The sequence below is a fragment of the Entelurus aequoreus genome, linkage group LG01 (genome assembly GCF_033978785.1).
Source record: "Entelurus aequoreus isolate RoL-2023_Sb linkage group LG01, RoL_Eaeq_v1.1, whole genome shotgun sequence".
NCBI lineage: Eukaryota > Metazoa > Chordata > Actinopteri > Syngnathiformes > Syngnathidae > Entelurus > Entelurus aequoreus.
In genome coordinates, this window is record NC_084731.1 from 13,610,516 (window position 1) to 13,631,327 (window position 20,812).

General features: G+C 39.1%; 1 protein-coding gene across 2 annotated transcripts in view; it reads left to right on the forward strand.

Moving 5' to 3' along the window:
- Nucleotides 1-20,812, forward strand: part of tnks1bp1 (tankyrase 1 binding protein 1) — a 65,122-nt gene that overhangs the window by 18,300 nt on the left and 26,010 nt on the right. For both annotated transcript variants that reach the window (XM_062044102.1, XM_062044093.1), the window contains exons 2-3: nucleotides 116-982; nucleotides 4,576-7,381. In XM_062044102.1, the coding sequence (XP_061900086.1) occupies nucleotides 123-982; nucleotides 4,576-7,381 (3,666 nt within the window). In that variant the 5' untranslated portion in view covers nucleotides 116-122. The remainder of the gene's footprint in view (nucleotides 1-115; nucleotides 983-4,575; nucleotides 7,382-20,812) is intronic.

Sequence of the window (20,812 nt, forward strand, 5' to 3'; positions counted from 1 at the left end):
GACAGACCAGACTCATTTAGCCTGCTTTGTAACCACACAACTGACCTACGCTTTGTCAAGTATGACAATCCATTTTTTATGTAATTTAATTCTGCCCCTTTTCACTTTCTTTCAGAAATCCGATGATGCAGAGTTCATTTGAAACCTCGCAAGTTATAAATGTGTCAAACTCCAAACCAGTACTTCCTCCCAAGCCTCGACTTACTCCCAAGCCCTTTTCACTACAGAACACCACTGTTCGGTCGATCCATGTCCCAAAAGCTGTTAGTGTGCCCCCTAAGGGGACAGCAACACCCCACCAGGCTGGAAAGCCCGTGGCTCAAACTGTCCCTAAGACCGCCTTGACCAGCCCGGCTACAAAACCAACTCAACAAAAGTCCACTACTGTTTCCATAACGAATCAAACAAAACCTTCCAAGAATGAATCCAAACCTGTTCCAGTCAAGAAAGATGTTACCAAAACAAACCAAAAATCAGAAACAGTGAAGGTAACTAATAAGGAGCGAGATGTCACCAAGAAGGAAGTCGAAAAGGCAGAAGAAACACAGAGCAATGATTCCTCGAAAACCAAAGAAAATTTGCTCTGGGGTGGTACCAGGAAGCGTTTGTCCAATGATCTAATTTCTAAGTTTAGTTCTGGTGGTATTCATCCATCCCCTGAATTAAACAGAACTGCATCAGTGAGAAAAACAAAACCTCCTGTAAACATACCAAAGGTGAATGTGCCAGAGCCTCCCACCACAGAAACTAAAGGAGATGGACTGACCGAGGAGTCCAATGGAGGTAGCAGCATTAAACGCAGGATCAGTCTTCTTTATGACTCGGCGTCCAAGCCAGAAGTTGCCGTGAGGAGAGGGCAGCCCGAGTTTGCAAAGGAAAAAGGTGGTGTCAAGGAACAGATCAAAAACTGGACTCTGGAGACCAGTCCGGAAGTTCCGACTGAAAATAAGCCACTGGTTGGAACCCAAACCCAGACTAATAGGTCAGTGAAGTTCCTTTCTTCTGTGCTACTAGTGTTCTTAAAAACACACACACGACATTGTTTTAGTCCAAAATTACAGTTACAAATTCAGTTTGGCTTCCCAAAATTTTAGGCATAATCATACTCTTTTAAACTCACACAATCATTAATGGCAGCCCGCAAGGCTAACTCGTGGCCATCTATTGAACGTAATGATCTCCACTACCTTAAATAATTGCGGTATAGGATTAAACTCTGCACTTGTTGTGCTACGGTACCCTGAAAATCTCTGGCTTTGGCCCATAGCCCATTTTCAGTTTTACCCTTGGAGGCAAAAGATTTGGGCAATTTCCAATAAAAAAATAACGACTCTACAAACAGAGTAAATAAATGTTGTAATTACTATCATCAACCAGAATAAGCTCTTATGCTTCTGTGTAGGGATGATGTTTGATAAGAAATTATCGAGTTCGAGCCCATTATCGAATCCTCTTATCGAACCAATTCCTTATCGATTCTCTTATCGAATCCAGATAGGTTGTTGTATATGGAAAAAAACCACAATATTTGGTTTAACAAAAGCTCACTTTTATTTTATAAGAAAAAAATACAATAAAATAAATAAATAAATATTGACTGTTACCCCCCTAAAAAAATAAAATAAATAAATATTGACTGTTGTTACCCAAAGTATATTAAGTGGGATTTTTCAGAAAAACAAATATATACACTAACACAAAAACAACCTGTCTCTGTGATCACTATAGGTGAATACCCATGCCTTGAGGCGTTTTTTCCGGTCCATTATTTTTGCTGCTTGTGTGACATCACAGGAAATGACGTAGCTCAGTCTAACGACTGAGCTACGTCTAGTCTAGTCATTAGACGTAGCTCATTAGACTGAGCTACGTCATTTCCTGTGATGTCCCACAGGGCATTTCTTGTGGGACGACATTCGTTCCCATGGATTCGAATAAAGAACCAACTCTTTTTCTTTACTATAGTGGCCTTGATAACGGGAACCGGTTCTCAAAAAGGGATTTGAGACAATGGAATCGGTTCTTTTCTTATCGAACGGTTCTTTTCTTATCGAACAACTGGGAGAACCGGTTTCGAACATCATCCCTACTTCTGTGTCCCCTCTAAACTCTCGTTTCGTGTATTGTGTACCTCTCAAAAAAAAAGGTAACCTTGCGTCACGCCGACTGAAATGGCCGTGATAATATGTCTGCTTTTAGAATATTGATTCCCGTATCTGTAAAACTCATTTAGAGGGCGCACAGACAACCTTCGCGAACGCATTCTTCTCTAAATTCAGATCAACATTTGCAATTAAAGTAACACATTGATGAGTTCCATAATCTTTCTCTCTTTAATTACCGTTGTTTGCTTGTGACGAATGACGCTAAAAATTGCTGGGTTGGATGTGACCTGATGTTTGGTGGCCAAACAAGAGCAAGACGAGCAAGAAGTCAATTGAAGGCAGAGCGAAAATACAGCAGGCGTGCACTGTTCTCACCCTTGGAAGTCGTTCCAAAGTGGATTTTAGGCTGTAAATAAACAGCAGCCATATTGAATGTTTGCTATCCATTTGGCGAAGTGAGGGGGGTGGCCTCTAAGTCACATGGTGGCACTTAAACCCAACAATAATGGATGAATTCGATGGTTGCTCACCTCTGGATTCTCCTGTAAACACAGTTTCTACCCCTTAAGAGACACTTCAGTGTTTCTCTAATTTAGCTACACGAGGGGGTAAACCACTACAAACAATCCCCATTGGTGCGATGCAATTGTACAACTGCCAACAATTAAAATGTAGGTGCTAATTTGGATGAAAATGCAGATTGACTGTTACTCACTTGGGCCCTCTTCCCTGCATGTCAGCCATTCTGAGCCTGCTTAACTCATTTAGCAATGCCCATGAAACAATCCGTTGCCATTGTTAAAAATGCCTGGCATTAACACCTCCACGTATTACTTTTAGATCCATTTCCAAGCTTCCCTTTTTTCTACAAAGTGCTTGGGGAAAAAGTGTCATACGTTGCTTTAAAAATAGTATCAAACATAATATGACTATAGTGCCCTATGCCTCGAAAAACTGTTTTTTTTAAGCATGTTTTTTTTCTGCTTAACCCATACTCTGTTTATTCTCTCTGTAAAAACTGAAAATCTATTAATTGTGCCCTCAAACAATAATGAAGTTAGCTTGGCAGATTTAAAACAATGAAGTTTCCTTGCCCCTCCTAGGAGAGGCCTGCTTTACTCTTTGGAAACAGCTGAAAACCCAATTAAAGGCATGTTTTGATGAGCATCATAGTCTTACCTGTCACACAAAACCGCCTTTGTGATTTTTTTTGTCCTCTTCAGCACTCCTCCCTTGTGGGGTCCCACAGGGCTCACATGTCGGTCCTTTGCTTTCTTTGCGACATATTGCATAAAAATTGCATTTTGTTCCATTGCTATGTGGATAGCTAAATTTCTTTCTTTTAGACTCTCTTTGTGATTGATGTGACTTGTAGTTAGGGATGCAAAAATAAACCAATATCAACCACAAACCTGATGTTGGCTGCACAAATTTAATCAACATTTAAAACAAACTCCGTTGCATATCAAATTAGGTACTTTTACAGTCAGCCAACCACCAGGGGGCAAATGAAAGATTAGCCTTTATTAAGCTGCGTAACTAGCAAGTGAGCAGCAGTCTCAATAGTGAGTGGATTCATAAGAGTGGAAAATGTGAGAGCAAGTGAAACGTAATGTCAAAAGACGAGGGTGACAGTCCGACAACTGTGGGGTTGCCAACCCATCGATCGCGATCAATCAGTTTATCTCTCTTTCTATCTATCTTTGGGACCAGACGCCGAAAATATTAAGAAAAATACATGCATCATCAGTTTAGTGGCCTTCCTTACCAGACAGTGACCTGAACACGCCTCGCCGCTCTGTAGGCGGGAAGCAGGGGTGCTTGAAGGGGCCAACTGCGGCCCGTGACTCATTTGTCATTGGCCAATGGCACACTGCAGAAACTAAAAAAAAAACAACCAAAAAACAGGGCACCACAGTTAACTTGTTTAACCACCTGAAAACTCACCACAGACTCAAATACGATGAGTGCATGAAGGCCAAAGCTAACGCTGGTCCACTGACTCAACCCAGACAACCAAATCAGCAACTCTGGACCAAACAACCCCGCATCCATCCACCTCTGAAATAACAGATGCATAATCAATACATTTTATTTGTTATGCACTTTACACATCTAATACATCTCGAAGTGCTATTTTAAGTTTAATTTGTCTTGTTCACCTATACTGTTTGTTTAAAATAGAAAGTGTGATAAAATGGTTTACCTAACATATGAAATATTGTGATTTCAATATTAGTGAAAACAATCGTAAACATAATTTTAGCTATAATCATGCAGCCTTACTTGTAGTCGTCCGGAATATGTGTATTTTTCTCAGAGGCAACCTTCTCAGTTGCCACTCCCAATCTTTAGAACAATTTGCCATCAAACAGGCTTCTGTTTTACATTTATCTTAAAAACATAAACCACATGACTGTACAAGTCTGTCTTTGCATTCAAGTGTATTTCATTTCATTTTCCTCCACAGCTTAGCACCTGTTCAAACACCGGAAAAGGCTCACAAACTACCATCTGGTGATCATTCTGGATCAGGGACCCAATCTACAGAGTCTGTTTCACACCCTGATGCAACTGAACAACATCCAGCGAAGCAACTCCACAAACCTGGGGAGTCGGAGCACAAAATATCATCAGAAGATGATCCTCGACCTTTGGAAACTGCTTATGAAGCCTCTTCATCTAATGGTGTTCAAAAACGAGACTCGGTCCAACGCGGCGTTGTTGAATTTGGTGGCGTGGAGGGAGGAGAGGAAGAACCTCCTCTGGGGTCAGAAGCTGAAAACGAATCAGATGAGGATGTAAATCAATCTGAAGAGGGTGTACCCGTTTCAGCATCAAGACGACTAGGAGTTCCACAGAGCAAGGATGAGGGGATCAGTGAGACGGAACGACTCCAAAAATTAGAATTTGAAAAAAAGCGTAAAGCAGAGGACAGTGAAAAGGAAAGACTCAAGCTAGAAGAGAAAACGAGACAAGAGGAGGAAGAGAGAGAGAAAGAACAAGCTAGGCTGATGAGAGAAGAAGAGAAGAAGAGAGCGATTGAGGCGGAGAAAGAAAGATTGAGGCGGAAGAAAGAAGAAGTGGAGTGGCGTAGAAGGGAGGAACTGGAAAGGGCAAGACAGATAGAAGCAGAGAAGCTTAGGGCAGATAAGAAAAAACTATTGATCCAAAAGAGGGAAGAAGAGGAGAGACAAACAAGGGAGGAACTAGAGAGAGAGAGGCTGAGGGAAGAGGAGAGAAAGAGGAAGGAGGAAAAAGAAATCATAAGGCTAAAGATGGAAGAAGAGGAGAGGAGGAGAAGGGGGGAACTGGACAGGGAAAGAATGAGGCTGAAGATGGAAGAAGAGGAGAGGACTAGAAGGGAGGAGCTGGAGAGGGAAGAGGAGAGGAGGCAAAGGGGGGAGCTGGAGAGGGAAGAGGAGAGGATAAGAAGGGGGGAGCTGGAGAGGGAAGAGGAGAGGAGGAGAAGGGAGGAAAAAGAAAAAATTAAGCTGAAGATGGAAGAAGAGGAGCGCAAGAGAAGGGAAGAACTGGAGAGGAAAAGGTTGAGGGAAGAGGAGAGCCGTTGGGAGGAGCAGGAGAGGGAAAGAATGAGGCTGAAAATGCAAGAAGAGGAGAGGAAGCGAAGGGAGGAACTGGAGAGAGAGAGGCTGAAGGAAGAGGAGAAAAGGAGGGTGGAGCAGGAGAGAGAAAGAATGAGGCTAAAGATGGAGGAAGAGAGGAGGAGCAGGGAGGAACTGGAGAGAGAAAGGCTAAGGGAAGAGGGGAGAAGGAGAGATATGGAGGAGAGGGAAAGATTGAGGCTGAAGATGGAAGAAGATGAGAGAAGGAACAGTGAGGAACTGGAGCGAGAAAGGCTGAGGGAAGAGGAGAGAAGGAGAGATATAGAAGAGAGGGAAAGATTGAGGCTGAAGAGGGAAGACGAGGAGAGGAGGAGAAGGGAGGAACTGGAGAGAAAGAGGCTAAGGGAAAAGGAGAGAAGGAGGGAAGAGCAGGAGAGAGAAATGATGAGGCTGAAGATGGAAGAAGAGAGGAGGGGCAGGGAGGAACTGGAGAGAGAAAGGCTAAGGGAAGAAGAGAGAAGGAGAGATATGGAAGAGAGGGAAAGATTGAGGCTGAAGATGGAGGATGAGGAGAGGAGAAGAAGAGAGGAACTGGAGAGAGAAAGGCTAAAGGTAGAGGAGAGAAGGCGGAAGGAGGAGAAAGAACGATTGAGACTGGAGATGGAAGAACTGGAAAAAGAGAGGTTGAGGGAAGAAGCGAAAGAAAGAATGAGGTTGAGGATGGAAGAAGAGCAAAGAAGAGTAGAACTGGAGAGAGAAAGGCTGAGGGAAGAGAGGAGGGAGGAGCAGGAGCGGGAAAGAATGAGGCTAAGGATGGAAGAAGAGGAGAGGCGGAGAAGAGAAGAATGGCAAAAAGAAAAGCTGAGGGAAGAGAAAATGAGGGAGGAGGAAGAGAGACAGAGAAGAGAGGAACTGGAGCAAGAACATCTGAGAGAAGAGGAACGAAAGAGGAAAGAGCTAAAAATAATGAGGCTGAAGATGGAAGAGGAGGAAAGGCAGAAAAGGGAGGAATGGCAAAGAGAAAGACTGCGGGAAGAGGAGAGAAGGAAGGAGGAACTGGAGATGACAATGCAGCAACAAAAAGAAGAAATGGAGAGACAGAGAGAGGAGGCGAGAAGAGAAGACGTTAGTAAGACAGAAGAGAGAAGAAGGCAAGAACTGATGAGGAAGAAGTCACATGAAATGGTAGAGAAACTTAGGATGGAGGCAGAGCGAAAAAGAGAAGAACTTAGGTTCTCCAATATGCGAAACAGAACCCCTGTTGGTGAAACAGAGACAACTTTAATCAGCATTGACTCTGGAGGTCCACCTCAAAGTCCACACAGCCTCTTAGCACAAACTGGGAGAACGTACGATGATTTTACAGTCAATGAGCCTCAGATCCAGGTGAGGAGTGATAACAATTTTGATGATTTTTCAGTCAAGCCAAAGAGATGGGGCTCACAGTCTAAAGTCATTTCAACCACGCGAGACACCGTGGTGGACAGGCTGATGCCAATAGATGCCGGTCTTCAGGAGAAGGAACCACAAGAGAGAGTCAGGACAGAAGAAGGCTTTAGGCCGGAATCAGTCTGGAGAAACAATGAACCGAGGGTTGGAAATAAGCAGCTGGAACAGAATGAACAGCTTCAAGATGAGGAGGTTCAACAGCGAGGGGACTCTAGGAAGGAGTGGGAAAGAAGAGGCATGAAGCAAGATCACATGGATGAGGTAAATTCTATCACCTTTATTTTTATCCTTAGTATGGTGCTCACGATGGTACGGATCAGTTGAATCTAAGGTCTGGAACTGTTGGTCATACCGTCTTTTATTGAAAATTCTTGCGTCCACTGAGCTAATGAGCAAGCATACAGACAACATGGTACATTAGGATTCATCATTTATCCTTACACATTTTTACATTTACACAAATTAAGTTCACCTTCTTCTTGTTTCGCTTTCAACTGGCGCAAGAATGCTTTTAACTCTCCGTTAAGGAGCGTACGCAATTTGCCGGTTTGGATGGCGGTTCATGGCGTTTCTCAAACCACCGTGAACCATGTCTCAATGATGGCGAGAGGACGTTCTCAACACGTTTTGAAAACAGCGCCAATGTAGATTAGCGCGGTAGTACCACAAGTCCTCCATCCTCTAGCCTTCATGTAGCTCCTTGATGAGCCTGTGATGCTTTCCTGTTTTCGTATAGTAAAATTGTGCACATGGGGAAGGCTCAGGAGGAAATGTGACTGGCGGATTGTGGCAGTATTATCACAGATCTTGCGATGGAAAATACAGAGGCTGTCGTTCTTTACACCACTGTTTAATTTTTTGGGCGGCTCCATGCGGTTCTCAGGGTTTATGGCAGATGCGTAACGAATGACAAGGTTTTGTGTTGGATTTTAACATGGTCTTTGGTGGAGCACCGCAATTTGCAGAATTTCCATGAACCGCCATCTAAACCAGCAATGTGTCCACACCCCTTGAGTCTCTATCTCACCTTTCAATTGCTTTTAACTGTTTTCGCCGTTGCCATGGAAGAAACATTTCCGTTTCGGTTCTCAACATATCTGCCAATACAACCTTCGAAGTAAGAGTCAAAAGATGCATGGGAAAAACAGTAGCGAATTCACAGTTGTCCCTTGCAGTACTTTTGAACATGAACTCGAGATTTACCCCAACACAGTACAGTAGACGTGCGGATTACGTTCTCTGGTCATCCGCAAAACTGAAAATGTGTCTAATTCAAGTTATGGATCCGCCCATCAACAAGTTTAATGTTGACACACGGCTTGCTCCCAGCCTTTGCAACGTTTTCCAATTTTGGAGGAACAAACGTGTTACTATTAAAATAATTGCAAAAAAAGTGTTGTAGCTATTAGATTAAATTCATCTACGTGACCCAATCTCTTGAATTGCACAGGTTTTATAATTTATTCAGTAAATCCTGAATCACCAATATCCAGAGGTCTACTGCATAGACCAGGGGTGTCCAAATATTGGGCCGAAAGCCGACTGCATGCAAGGTAACTATAGATGTATGTGTGTATATATATATATATATATATATATATATATATATACAGGGGTGGGCAATTAATTTTTACCGGGGGCCGCATGAGCAGCCCGAGCACTGCTGGAGGGCCACATCGACAATATTTCAATTCAATTTTGCTCAACATTATTTTTTATATATACCGTAAGATAAATAATAATAATAATAATAATAATTAATAATAATAATAATACTTTCATTTAACCTAACTTAACTTTATACCAAAAGCACTGCTTTGGAAATCATTTGTACCCCTTTCAGAGATCACATTTAGTTCCCCTTAAACATCCTCATGTTGCACAATGAAATGTAAGCATAGGATGAAGTGTGCATTCCTGTAACTTTCTCTAGTAACAGCATTCCATGATTAATATAAATAAATTAACATTAATAATAAATGACAGTAAAATAAGCACATGTATGACTGAGGAGTAATAGTGTAACTTTGTGTGGTGTTTGAGTTGTCTGACTTTTTGTGTGGCCATAAACGCACCAGTGGTTTAGTGGTATGCGTGTTGGTGACAGATGACAAGTTGGTTTTGGCCTGGTTTGTACGGCAGAAAATGACTAGTTTTTCGAGATAGAAGTGTTTTACTCATGTTTTTGGTGTGGTTATGGCCGAATATAAACAGTTTTGCTCAATAAAGTGATCGATATAATTCCTCGCCTCGAAGCATCGATAGACGTTACAAAAATTGAACGGTGTTGACAAACACCGTTATGGCCGCTTGTTGTCACTGACACTCAGAGTTGCATTGCAAAATTACACAGAATAAATGTGTTTATTTTGTTTAGAATTCAGATGGGATTTGATTCGGTGCGCGGCATATATTTGCTGTGCGCAGAGGACGCTTGAGCAGTGCGCAATTGCGCAGGCGCGCACCTTAGAGGGAACGTTGCTTGGCAGTACATGTCTTGTTGAAAACACGCCATTCGTCATCAACTTTTCTCTTTTTAGCGTCTCGGGTGTAAACCGTGCGTCACTTGTCGCGGTGCACCTTCACTCACAGGTTACACACGGACATACGCCCATAAATAACACTTTTCAAAATAAAAGCAGCACAGTTGTATTGCGCGCACAACATAGATGTTTTTTCAACTTTATTTTGTAATCTGTGATTGCAGCTGTTCACATTCACTCACAATCACGCACGCGCATACGTCCACAAGGAAGTAATGCAAATAACGCGTTTCAAAACAAAAGCAGCACCGTTGTATTGCACACTCGACATAGATACTTTTTAAAATTTATTTTGTAATTTATGATTGGCCTTACGCGGGCCGGACAGGGACGCACAAAGGGCCGGATGTGGCCCGCGGGCCGCAGAATTCCCAGGTCTGTATATATATATATATATATATATATATATATACAGTCGCGATCAAAAATGTACATACACTTGTAAAGAACATCATGTCATGGCTGTTTTGACTTTACAATCATTTCTACAACTCTTATTTTTTTGTGATGTAGTGATTGGAGCACATACTTGTTGGTCACAAAAAAACACTCATGAAGTTTGCTTCTTTTATGAATTTATTATGGGTCTACTGAAAATGTGAGCAAATGTGCTGGGTCAAAAGTATACATACAGCAATGTTAATATTTGCTTACATGTCCCTTGGCAAGTTTACCTGCAATAAGGCACTTTTGGTAGCCATCCACAAGCTTCCGCTTGAATTTTTGACCACTCTTCTTGACAAAATTCGCGCAGTTCAGCTAAATGTGACATGGACTTGTTTCTTCAGCATTGTCCACACGTTTAAGTCAGGACTTTGGGAAGGCCATTCTAAAACCTCAATTCTAGCCTGATTGAGCCATTCCTTTACCACTTTTGACGTGTGTTTGGGGTCATTTTCCTGTTGGAACACCCAACTGCGCCCAAGACCCAACCTCCGGGCTGATGATTTTAGCTTGTCCGGAAGAATTTGGATGTATTCATGTACAGCTAAATGCTGTGCGCAAAAACACATTCATGTACAATTAATGGCCACTGACTTGAGTTACTTTTATTGACCACCGGATGGCAACAAAAGGGCAGCTATCAGACTGCTGTCTATTTGTACATCATATGAAAACACAGCGCCCGGCCAAATTGGACCTATGCCGTCTCACGGGCCAAATTAAAGACGCCAGCAGGGCGCATTTGGACACCCCTGGTATAGACCAAATTTGTGTATTAAACTGATTATAGTACACAAGCAACATATTCGTGGTTCGAGCAAGAGATTTACCCAATTTAGTCAAATCTATCTCTTGGTTGAGGAAAAAGTTAGAATAAGAATACATTTTGTGGACTATTGACCTTTAGGAATTGTGACATTTGGATTCATCAATTGTTCAAATATTTTTTTTCATAGAGATGATATGACTTGAAGCGGTGATTTGATTTCGCTGCATGGCAACAAGCATTGTGTAAGACATTCAAGCCCAACTGGTTTGCTCCCTAAGTGGACTGCAGAAGAAAGCAAACAGGAAGGACATGCTCTGTTGTGGTCTCAGCGACATACAATCTAAATGAAGAGACTTATAAAATAACCACATTTACTGTCAATATTGCAATACAACATCCAGTTACATCCAGAAGTATGTGGACACTGAGATGTTTTTAATGATTTTGCCTTGAGGAAACTCATGGCTTAAAGGGAAATGCACTTTTTTGGAGTTTTGCCTATCGTTCACAATCATTATGAGAGACAAGAACACACGTCCTTTTTTTTTTAGGATTTTAAAGATGATAAAAAACTACTTAAAAACCCTCCATCAATGTCTTATATACACACTGTAAGTTTATATATAATGTAGTTACAGACACCTTCATAACAATATGTAATATGTACAATATACACACTGCAAGTATATATATATAATGTAGTAACAGACACCTTCATAACAATATGTAATATGTACAATATACACACTGCAAGTATATGTATAATGGAGTAACAGACACCTTCATAACAATATGTAATATGTACAATATACACACTGCAAGTATATATATAATGTAATAACAGACACCTTCATAACAATATGTAATATGTACAATATACATACTGCAAGTATATATATAATGTAATAACAGACACCTTCATAACAATATGTAATATGTACAATATACACACTGCAAGTATATATATAATGTAGTAACAGACACCTTCATAACAATATGTAATATGTACAATATACACACTGCAAGTATATATATAATGTAGTAACAGACACCTTCATAACAATATGTAATATGTACAATATACACACTGCAAGTATATATATAATGTAGTAACAGACACCTTCATAACAATATGTAATATGTACAATATACACACTGCAAGTATATATATAATGTAATAACAGACACCTTCATAACAATATGTAATATGTACAATATACACACTGCAAGTATATGTATAATGGAGTAACAGACACCTTCATAACAATATGTAATATGTACAATATACACACTGCAAGTATATATATAATGTAATAACAGACACCTTCATAACAATATGTAATATGTACAATATACACACTGCAAGTATATATATAATGTAGTAACAGACACCATAACAATATGTAATATGTACAATATACACAATGCAAGTATATATGTAATGTAGTAACAGACACCTTCATAACAATATGTAATATGTACAATATACACACTGCAAGTATATATATAATGTAGTAACATACACCTTCATAACAATATGTAATATGTACAATATACACACTGCAAGTATATATATAATGTAGTAACAGACACCTTCATAACAATATGTAATATGTACAATATACACACTGCAAGTATATATATAATGTAGTAACAGACACCTTCATAACAATATGTAATATGCACAATATACACACTGCAAGTATATGTATAATGGAGTAACAGACACCTTCATAACAATATGTAATATGTACAATATACACACTGCAAGTATATATATAATGTAATAACAGACACCTTCATAACAATATGTAATATGTACAATATACATACTGCAAGTATATATATAATGTAATAACAGACACCTTCATAACAATATGTAATATGTACAATATACACACTGCAAGTATATATATAATGTAATAACAGACACCTTCATAACAATATGTAATATGTACAATATACACTGCAAGTATATGTATAATGGAGTAACAGACACCTTCATAACAATATGTAATATGTACAATATACACACTGCAAGTATATATATAATGTAATAACAGACACCTTCATAACAATATGTAATATGTACAATATACACACTGCAAGTATATATATAATGTAGTAACAGACACCATAACAATATGTAATATGTACAATATACACAATGCAAGTATATATGTAATGTAGTAACAGACACCTTCATAACAATATGTAATATGTACAATATACACACTGCAAGTATATATATAATGTAGTAACATACACCTTCATAACAATATGTAATATGTACAATATACACACTGCAAGTATATATATAATGTAGTAACAGACACCTTCATAACAATATGTAATATGTACAATATACACACTGCAAGTATATATATAATGTAGTAACAGACACCTTCATAACAATATGTAATATGTACAATATACACACTGCAAGTATATGTATAATGGAGTAACAGACACCTTCATAACAATATGTAATATGTACAATATACACACTGCAAGTATATATATAATGTAGTAACAGACACCTTCATAATAATATGTAATATGTACAATATACACACTGCAAGTATATATATAATGTAGTAACAGACACCTTCATAACAATATGTAATATGTACAATATACACTCGGCAAGTATATATATAATGTAGTAACAGACACCTTCATAACAATATGTTGGAGCAGATGGAAGCCGATGAGGTCGGCATGACACAAAGCTGCAAATGTGGAATTTGGAGACAAGATATTTTGACATAAATGGCGTGCTTACCCCAAATAAACCAGAAAAAAATGTCTCAGGCGAGCTAGACCAAATGTACAACTGTCCATCGAGTGAGTCGCACTTAATATTGATCATGATACACGCAGCACGTCATGAGTGTTATTACAACTACAGTACATACGCTATCTGGCTAGCTGTGTACAAACAAAACATGAAATAATACTTTACAGATACTGTAATTAATTGTCCATGTTTCCCACTCAGTACAGATTGGTGTTCTCTCACATTGTGTTGTGTATTACAAACTCGAACGCGTTTTGTGCTGACATAGACGCTAGCTTAACTCTTGCCGTAGTTAGCTTTTACGGCTAATACCGTAGCACGCCGATGTGTTACTATGCTAGAAAAAGAGATTCTCAGTGTTCTCTCTTACAATAACAATGTCGCTACAGCTTGGGATATTATACAGGTTACACAATGTAAACGAAGTATTGTTGATGGTTTTTCAATGCATTTTTAAAGTGATTTAGAGGTCAATCAATCAATCAATCAATCAATGTTTATTTATATAGCCCTAAATCACAAGTGTCGCAAAGGGCTGCACAAGCCACGACGACGTCCTCGGTTCAGAGCCCACAAAAGGGCAAGGAAAAACTCACAACCCAGTGGGATGTCAATGTGAATGACTAAGAGAAACCTTGGAGAGGACCGCAGTTGTGGGTGACACCCCCCCCCCCCCCACCCACCCCACACCTCTAGGGGAGACAGGATGCAATGGACGTCGAGTGGGTCTAGCATAATATTGTGAAAGTCCAGTCCATAGTGGATCTAACATAATAGTGTGAGAGTCCAGTCCATAGTGGATCTAACATAATAGTGAGAGAGTCCAGTCCATAGTGGATCTAACATAATATTGTGAGAGTCCAGTCCATAGTGGATCTAACATAATCGTGAGAGTCCAGTCCATAGTGGATCTAACATAATAGTGAGAGTCCAGTCCATAGTGGGTCTAACATAATAGTGTGAGAGTCCAGTCCATAGTGGATCTAACATAATATTGTGAAAGTCCAGTCCATAGTGGATCTAACATAATAGTGAGAGTCCAGTCCATAGTGGATCTAACATAATAGTGAGAGTCCAGTCCATAGTGGATCTAACATAATAGTGAGAGTCCAGTCCATAGTGGATCTAACATAGTGAGAGTCCAGTCCATAGTGGATCTAACATAATAGTGAGAGTCCAGTCCATAGTGGATCTAACATAGTGAGAGTCCAGTCCATAGTGGATCTAACATATTAGTGAGAGTCCAGTCCATAGTGGATCTAATAGTGAGAGTCCAGTCCATAGTGGGGCCAGCAGGAGACCATCCCGAGCGTAGACGGGTCAGCAGCGCAGAGATGTCACCAACCGATGCACAGGCGAGCGGTCCACCCCGGGTCCCGACTCTGGACAGCCAGCACTTCATCCATGGCTACCGGACCTGTGCCCCCCCTCCACAAGGGAGAGGGGGGCAGAGGAGAAAAGAAAAGAAACGGCAGATCAACTGGTCTAAAAAGGGGGGTTTATTTAAAGGCTAGAGTATACAAATGAGTTTTAAGATGGGACTTAAATGCTTAATGATTGATTTAGAGGTAGAATTGATTGCTTTTTTGATTGATTGATTGAGACTTTTATTAGTAGATTGCACAGTACAGTACATATTCCGCACAATTGACCACTAAATGGCAACACCCGAATAAGTTTTTCAACTTGTTTAAGTCGGGGTCCACGTTAATCAATTCATGGTAAGTCGGGGTCCACGTTAGCTGCTTTGATAGCCACCTAGAACGAGATGATTTTTACATGTTAGATTGCAAAATAACTCCAAACTTTTGTCTTTTTGTCTTTCATATTGATCGTGAACAATAGGCAAAATTCCCCCAGAAAGTTTAGACTTAGACTTAGACTTAAACTTCCTTTTATTGTCATTCAAATTTGAACTTTGCAGTTTGAACTGAAGTTTCCCTTCAGGGCAGCGATTGACTGCATAGTGGTTGTTTTATTTGAAAACCATGGTGGTGATGCATGAAGGCAAAATCATAAAAACAATGTTTTGAAATGATTCTGGGCCTGTCAGCACCTGCAACCCAGACTGCGGCATGTAGCGACTTGTGTTCTCAGCTGCGAGGCAGACATGTCATGTGACGTGCTCATATCTCCGACACATCATCATGGTGGACTTGGACTTCAAATATGACGACGTTTAAATCTAAGACCTTCTGTTCATTCTGCTGCCTTTCTTTAGGCTCTACCTTCAAGCTGCTTTGTTTGGGACTTTTCTCGTTTTTTTCGGGGGTGGGGGGTTGGGGGCGGGGGGCGTGGTTATTTACAGCTAGAATTCACCAACTCGAGTATTTCATATATATTTCATATATATATATATATATATATATATATATATATATATATATATATATATATGAAATACTTGACTTTCAGTGAATTCTAGCTATATATATATATATATATATATATATATATATATATATATATATATATATATATATATATATATATATATATATATATATATTTATTTTATTTACATAAAAAAAAAAAATACTTGAATTTCAGTGTTCCGGTGGCTAGCCATTAGATGGCAGTATTGTCCTGTTTAACTTCTCCGTTCATGATGAGTCTTATAATTTCGGCCGCCATGTCTGTAATTTCCTCGTTCTTCTGCTTCGTCTCCTTGTTGTGTGCGCAGTTGTGCACTCTATAAAAGCCCTAGATGTTATGACGTCTTTGGGCAGGCAAGCTGTTTATATTCTGGGAAAGCGGACGTGAGAACAGGCTGTCCCCAGTCAGTCTCAGGTCCGCATTGAGCTGGAGGGGGCGTGGCCTCCAGCTCCGCTGAATACCGGGAGTTTGTCGGGAGAAAATCCCTGCCGGGAGGTTGTCGGGAGAGGCGCTGAATACCGGGATTCTCCCGCTAAAAACGGGAGGGTTGGCAAGTATGCTTTAAAGTGACTGTCCTAATTCTGCACAGATCCACTTGGTGATGTCCGCAGTGTCACAATTAGTCAAATGTAGATCACTTGAGTACAGATGATGTTTTTCAAGTGATTATAGTACAAAACCACCTGTGTCTTGATCTATATTCTCTGGTTCATTAGTAACATGAAAACAAAGGAACACTCCAAACAACTCAGAGAACATATATCGTTGAAAAGTTTCGGACACGAGATGACTAGAATAATATTTCCATGTGTGAGCTATCCCACTGAGTTCAGTTAGATCCATACTTAAGAAATGGAAGAATGACTTTTTTTTTAAACCTGCTTAGAGCATTCACGATCAGAGTGATCGGGCAAGAAGATGCAGCTAAGATGCCTGTGACCACTCTGAAGCAGTTAACATAACCCATGGCCCAGATGGTAGAGACCAGTCGAAGCTCTCTTGCAAAGAGAAAGCCACTGTTGAAAAAAGCTCACATGAAATCTACTTGGACCAGGGGTCGGCAACCCAAAATGTTGAAAGAGCCATATTGGACCAAAAAAAACAAAAACAAATCTGTCTGGAGCCGCAAAAAATTAAAAGCCATATTACATGTGTCATGAGATATAAATTTAATTAAGAGGACTTAAAGGAAACTAAATTAGCTCAAATATAGCTGCAAATTAGGCATAATGATGCAATATGTACATATAGCTAGCCTAAATAGCATGTTAGCATCGATTAGCTTGCAGTCATGCAGTGACCAAATATGTCTGATTAGCACTCCACACAAGTCAATAACATCAACAAAACTCACCTTTGTGCACTCATGCACAATGTTAAAAGTTTGGTGCACAAAATGAGACAGAAAAAGAAGTGGCATAAAACACGTCCTAGAAAGTCGGAGAAAGTCATACATGTAAACAAGCTAAGGTGAGTTCAAGGACCGCCAAAACTAGTAGGACAAAACGGCGCTCGCCAAATACTTGAATCAGTGAAGCATGTTTAGTATAAACAGTGTGCTTTATAACAATTAGGGAGGTTTGTGTCATGTTTGTCCTCCTACAGAAACCATATTACAACAAAAAATATATATTTTCCCGCTCATCTTTTTCCATTTTTCATACATTTTTGAAAAAGCTCCAGAGAGCCACTAGGGCGGCGCTAAAGAGCCGCATGCGGCTCTAGAGCCGCGGGTTGCCGACCCCTGACTTGGACGGTCTTTGGTCTGATGTGACAAAAATGTCGATGTGATTAGACGCTGTGTTTGGCAAACACCAAACACTGTGCATCACCACAACACAGCATCTCCAAAAGAAGCATGGCGGTGACAACATCACGTTTTTAGACCCTGAAAGGCTTGGAGAAGTCGAGGGGAACATTACGCAGACAAAGATTGTCAAATCCTGGAGGATATATGTTTCAAACAAGAGGACTACGCCTTGGGAGAAGATTTATTTACCAGCGAGACGGCAGGAAAAAATTCAGACTTTTTGACACTTGGAAAAAATCCCAATTTTTTGACAAAAGATACCGACTTTTTGACAGAAAAATCTCAACTTTTTGACAGAAAACATCCCTACTTTTTGACAGAAAAATATCCATACTTTTTGAAAAGATCCCGATTTTTTGACACTTAAGAAAAAAAGTCCTGACTTTTTGACAGAAACATCCTGACTTTTTGACAATTAGAAAAAATCCCAATTTTTTGACACTTAGAAAAAACCCCAATTTTTTGACACTTACAAAAAATCCCAATTTTTTGACACTTAGAAAAAATCCAGACCATTTGAAATTTAGAGAAAGTCCCGATTTTTTTGACACTTAGAAAAAAATCTCGATTTTTTGACACTTAGAAAAAAATCTCGACTTTTTGACAGAAAATCTCGATTTTTTGATAGAAAATCTCGATTTTTTTTCACACTTAGAAAAAAATCTCGACTTTTTGACAGAAAATCTCGATTTTTTGATAGAAAATCTCGATTTTTTTGACAGAAAATCTCGATTTTTTAACAGAAAAATCTTGACTTTTTGACAGAAACATCCCGACTTTTTGACACTTACAAAAAATCCCGATTTTTTGACATTTGGAAAAAATCCCGATTTTTTTGACAGAAACATCCTGACTTTTTGATAGAAAACATCCTGACTTTTTGACAGAAAACGTCCTGACTTTTTGACAGAAACGTCCTGACTTTTTGACAGAAAACATCCTGACTTTTTGACAGAAAACATCCTGACTTTTTGACAGAAAACATCCTGACTTTTTGACAGAAACATCCTGACTTTTTGACAGGAAACATCCTGACTTGTTGACAGAAAACATCCTGACTTTTTGACAGAAACATCCTGACTTTTTGACAGAAACATCCTGACTTTTTGACAGAAACATCCTGACTTTTTGACAAGAAACATCCTGACTTTTTGACAGGAAACATCCTGACTTTTTGACAGAAAACATCCTGACTTTTTGACAGAAAACATCCTGACTTTTTGACAGAAAACATCCTGACTTTTTGACAGAAACATCCTGACTTTTTGACAGGAAACATCCTGACTTTTTGACAGAAAACATCCTGACTTTTTGACAGAAACATCCTGACTTTTTGACAGAAAACATCCTGACTTTTTAACAGAAACATCCTGACTTTTTGACAGCAAACATCCTGACTTTTTGACAGGAAACATCCTGACTTTTTGACAGAAAACATCCTGACTTTTTGACACTTGGAAAACATCCTGACTTTTTGACAGAAAACATCCTGACTTTTTGACACTTAGAAAAAATCCAGACCATTTGACATTTAGAAAAAGTCCCGATTTTTTTCACACTTAGAAAAAAATCTCGATTTTTTGACACTTAGAAAAAAATCTCGACTTTTTGACAGAAAATCTCGATTTTTTTGACAGAAAAATCTCGACTTTTTGACAGAAACATCCCGACTTTTTGACACTTACAAAAAAATCCAGATTTTTTGACATTTGGGGAAAAAAAACGATTTTTTTGACAGAAACATCCTGACTTTTTGACAGAAACATCCTGACTTTTTGACAGAAAACATCCTGACTTTTTGACACTTGAAAAAAATCCTGACTTTTTGACACTTGGAAAAAATCCTGACTTTTTGACACTTGGAAAAAATCCTGACTTTTTGACACTTGGAAAGAATCCTGACTTTTTGACTCTTGGAAAAAATCCTGATTTTTTGACACTTAAGAAAAAAATCCTGATTTTTTGACATTTACAAAAAAATCCAGATTTTTTGACATTTACAAAAAAATCCCGATTTTTTGACACTTAGAAAAAATCCCGACTTTTTGACAGAAAACATCCTGACTTTTTGACACTTAGAAAAAATCCTGACTTTTTGATACTTAGAAATAATCCCGATTTTTTTGACACTTACAAAAAAATCCCGATTTTTTCGACACTTAGAAAAATTCTCGAATTTTTGACACTTAGAAAAAAAAATTTGCGACTTTTTGACACTTAGAAAAAATCCCAACTTTTTGACACTTAGAAAAAATCCTGACTTTTTGATACTTAGAAATAATCCCGATTTTTTGACACTTACAAAAATTGTCGAATTTTTGACACTTAGAAAAAAAAGTGCGACTTTTTGACACTTAGAAAAAAAAGTGCGACTTTTTGACACTTAGAAAAAATCCCGACTTTTTGACACTTAGAAAAAATCCCGATTTTTTGACACTTAGAAAAAATCCAGACTGAATACGAGCTACTCAGAACCGGTTCAAAGACAGCAAGGTATATGTTTAAGAGTCGCCAAGCCACAGCCCGGATCTTAATTCAAACCTGAATTTGTGGCTGGACTTGAAGGGAGCGTTCATGCCTGATCCACAAACCGCCTAACAGAGTGAGTAGTTTTGCAAAGAAGAATGAGGAAAAAATGCATGGAGAAGTATCCACACTGATTCAGCCAAAGGTGCATCTACTCTGTATTGACCAGAAGGTGGAGAATACTTATACAATCATTTACTTTACCTTGAATATTTTTAATTATTGAAAGTAATTTATAAAACAAGAGTCAGCCCTTTGGCTTTTTTGAGGGATCATTGTACAGTATCTAAAAGAGAAGGCTGTGGTGTCTTTAATCAAAACCATAAAAGTTAAAGAGCCGGAGGGTTACTGACCCTGAGTCTTGTCTGTTGATGGACACCAAGATTATTCATTACAACTTTGTAGAGATGCTTCATGTTTTATT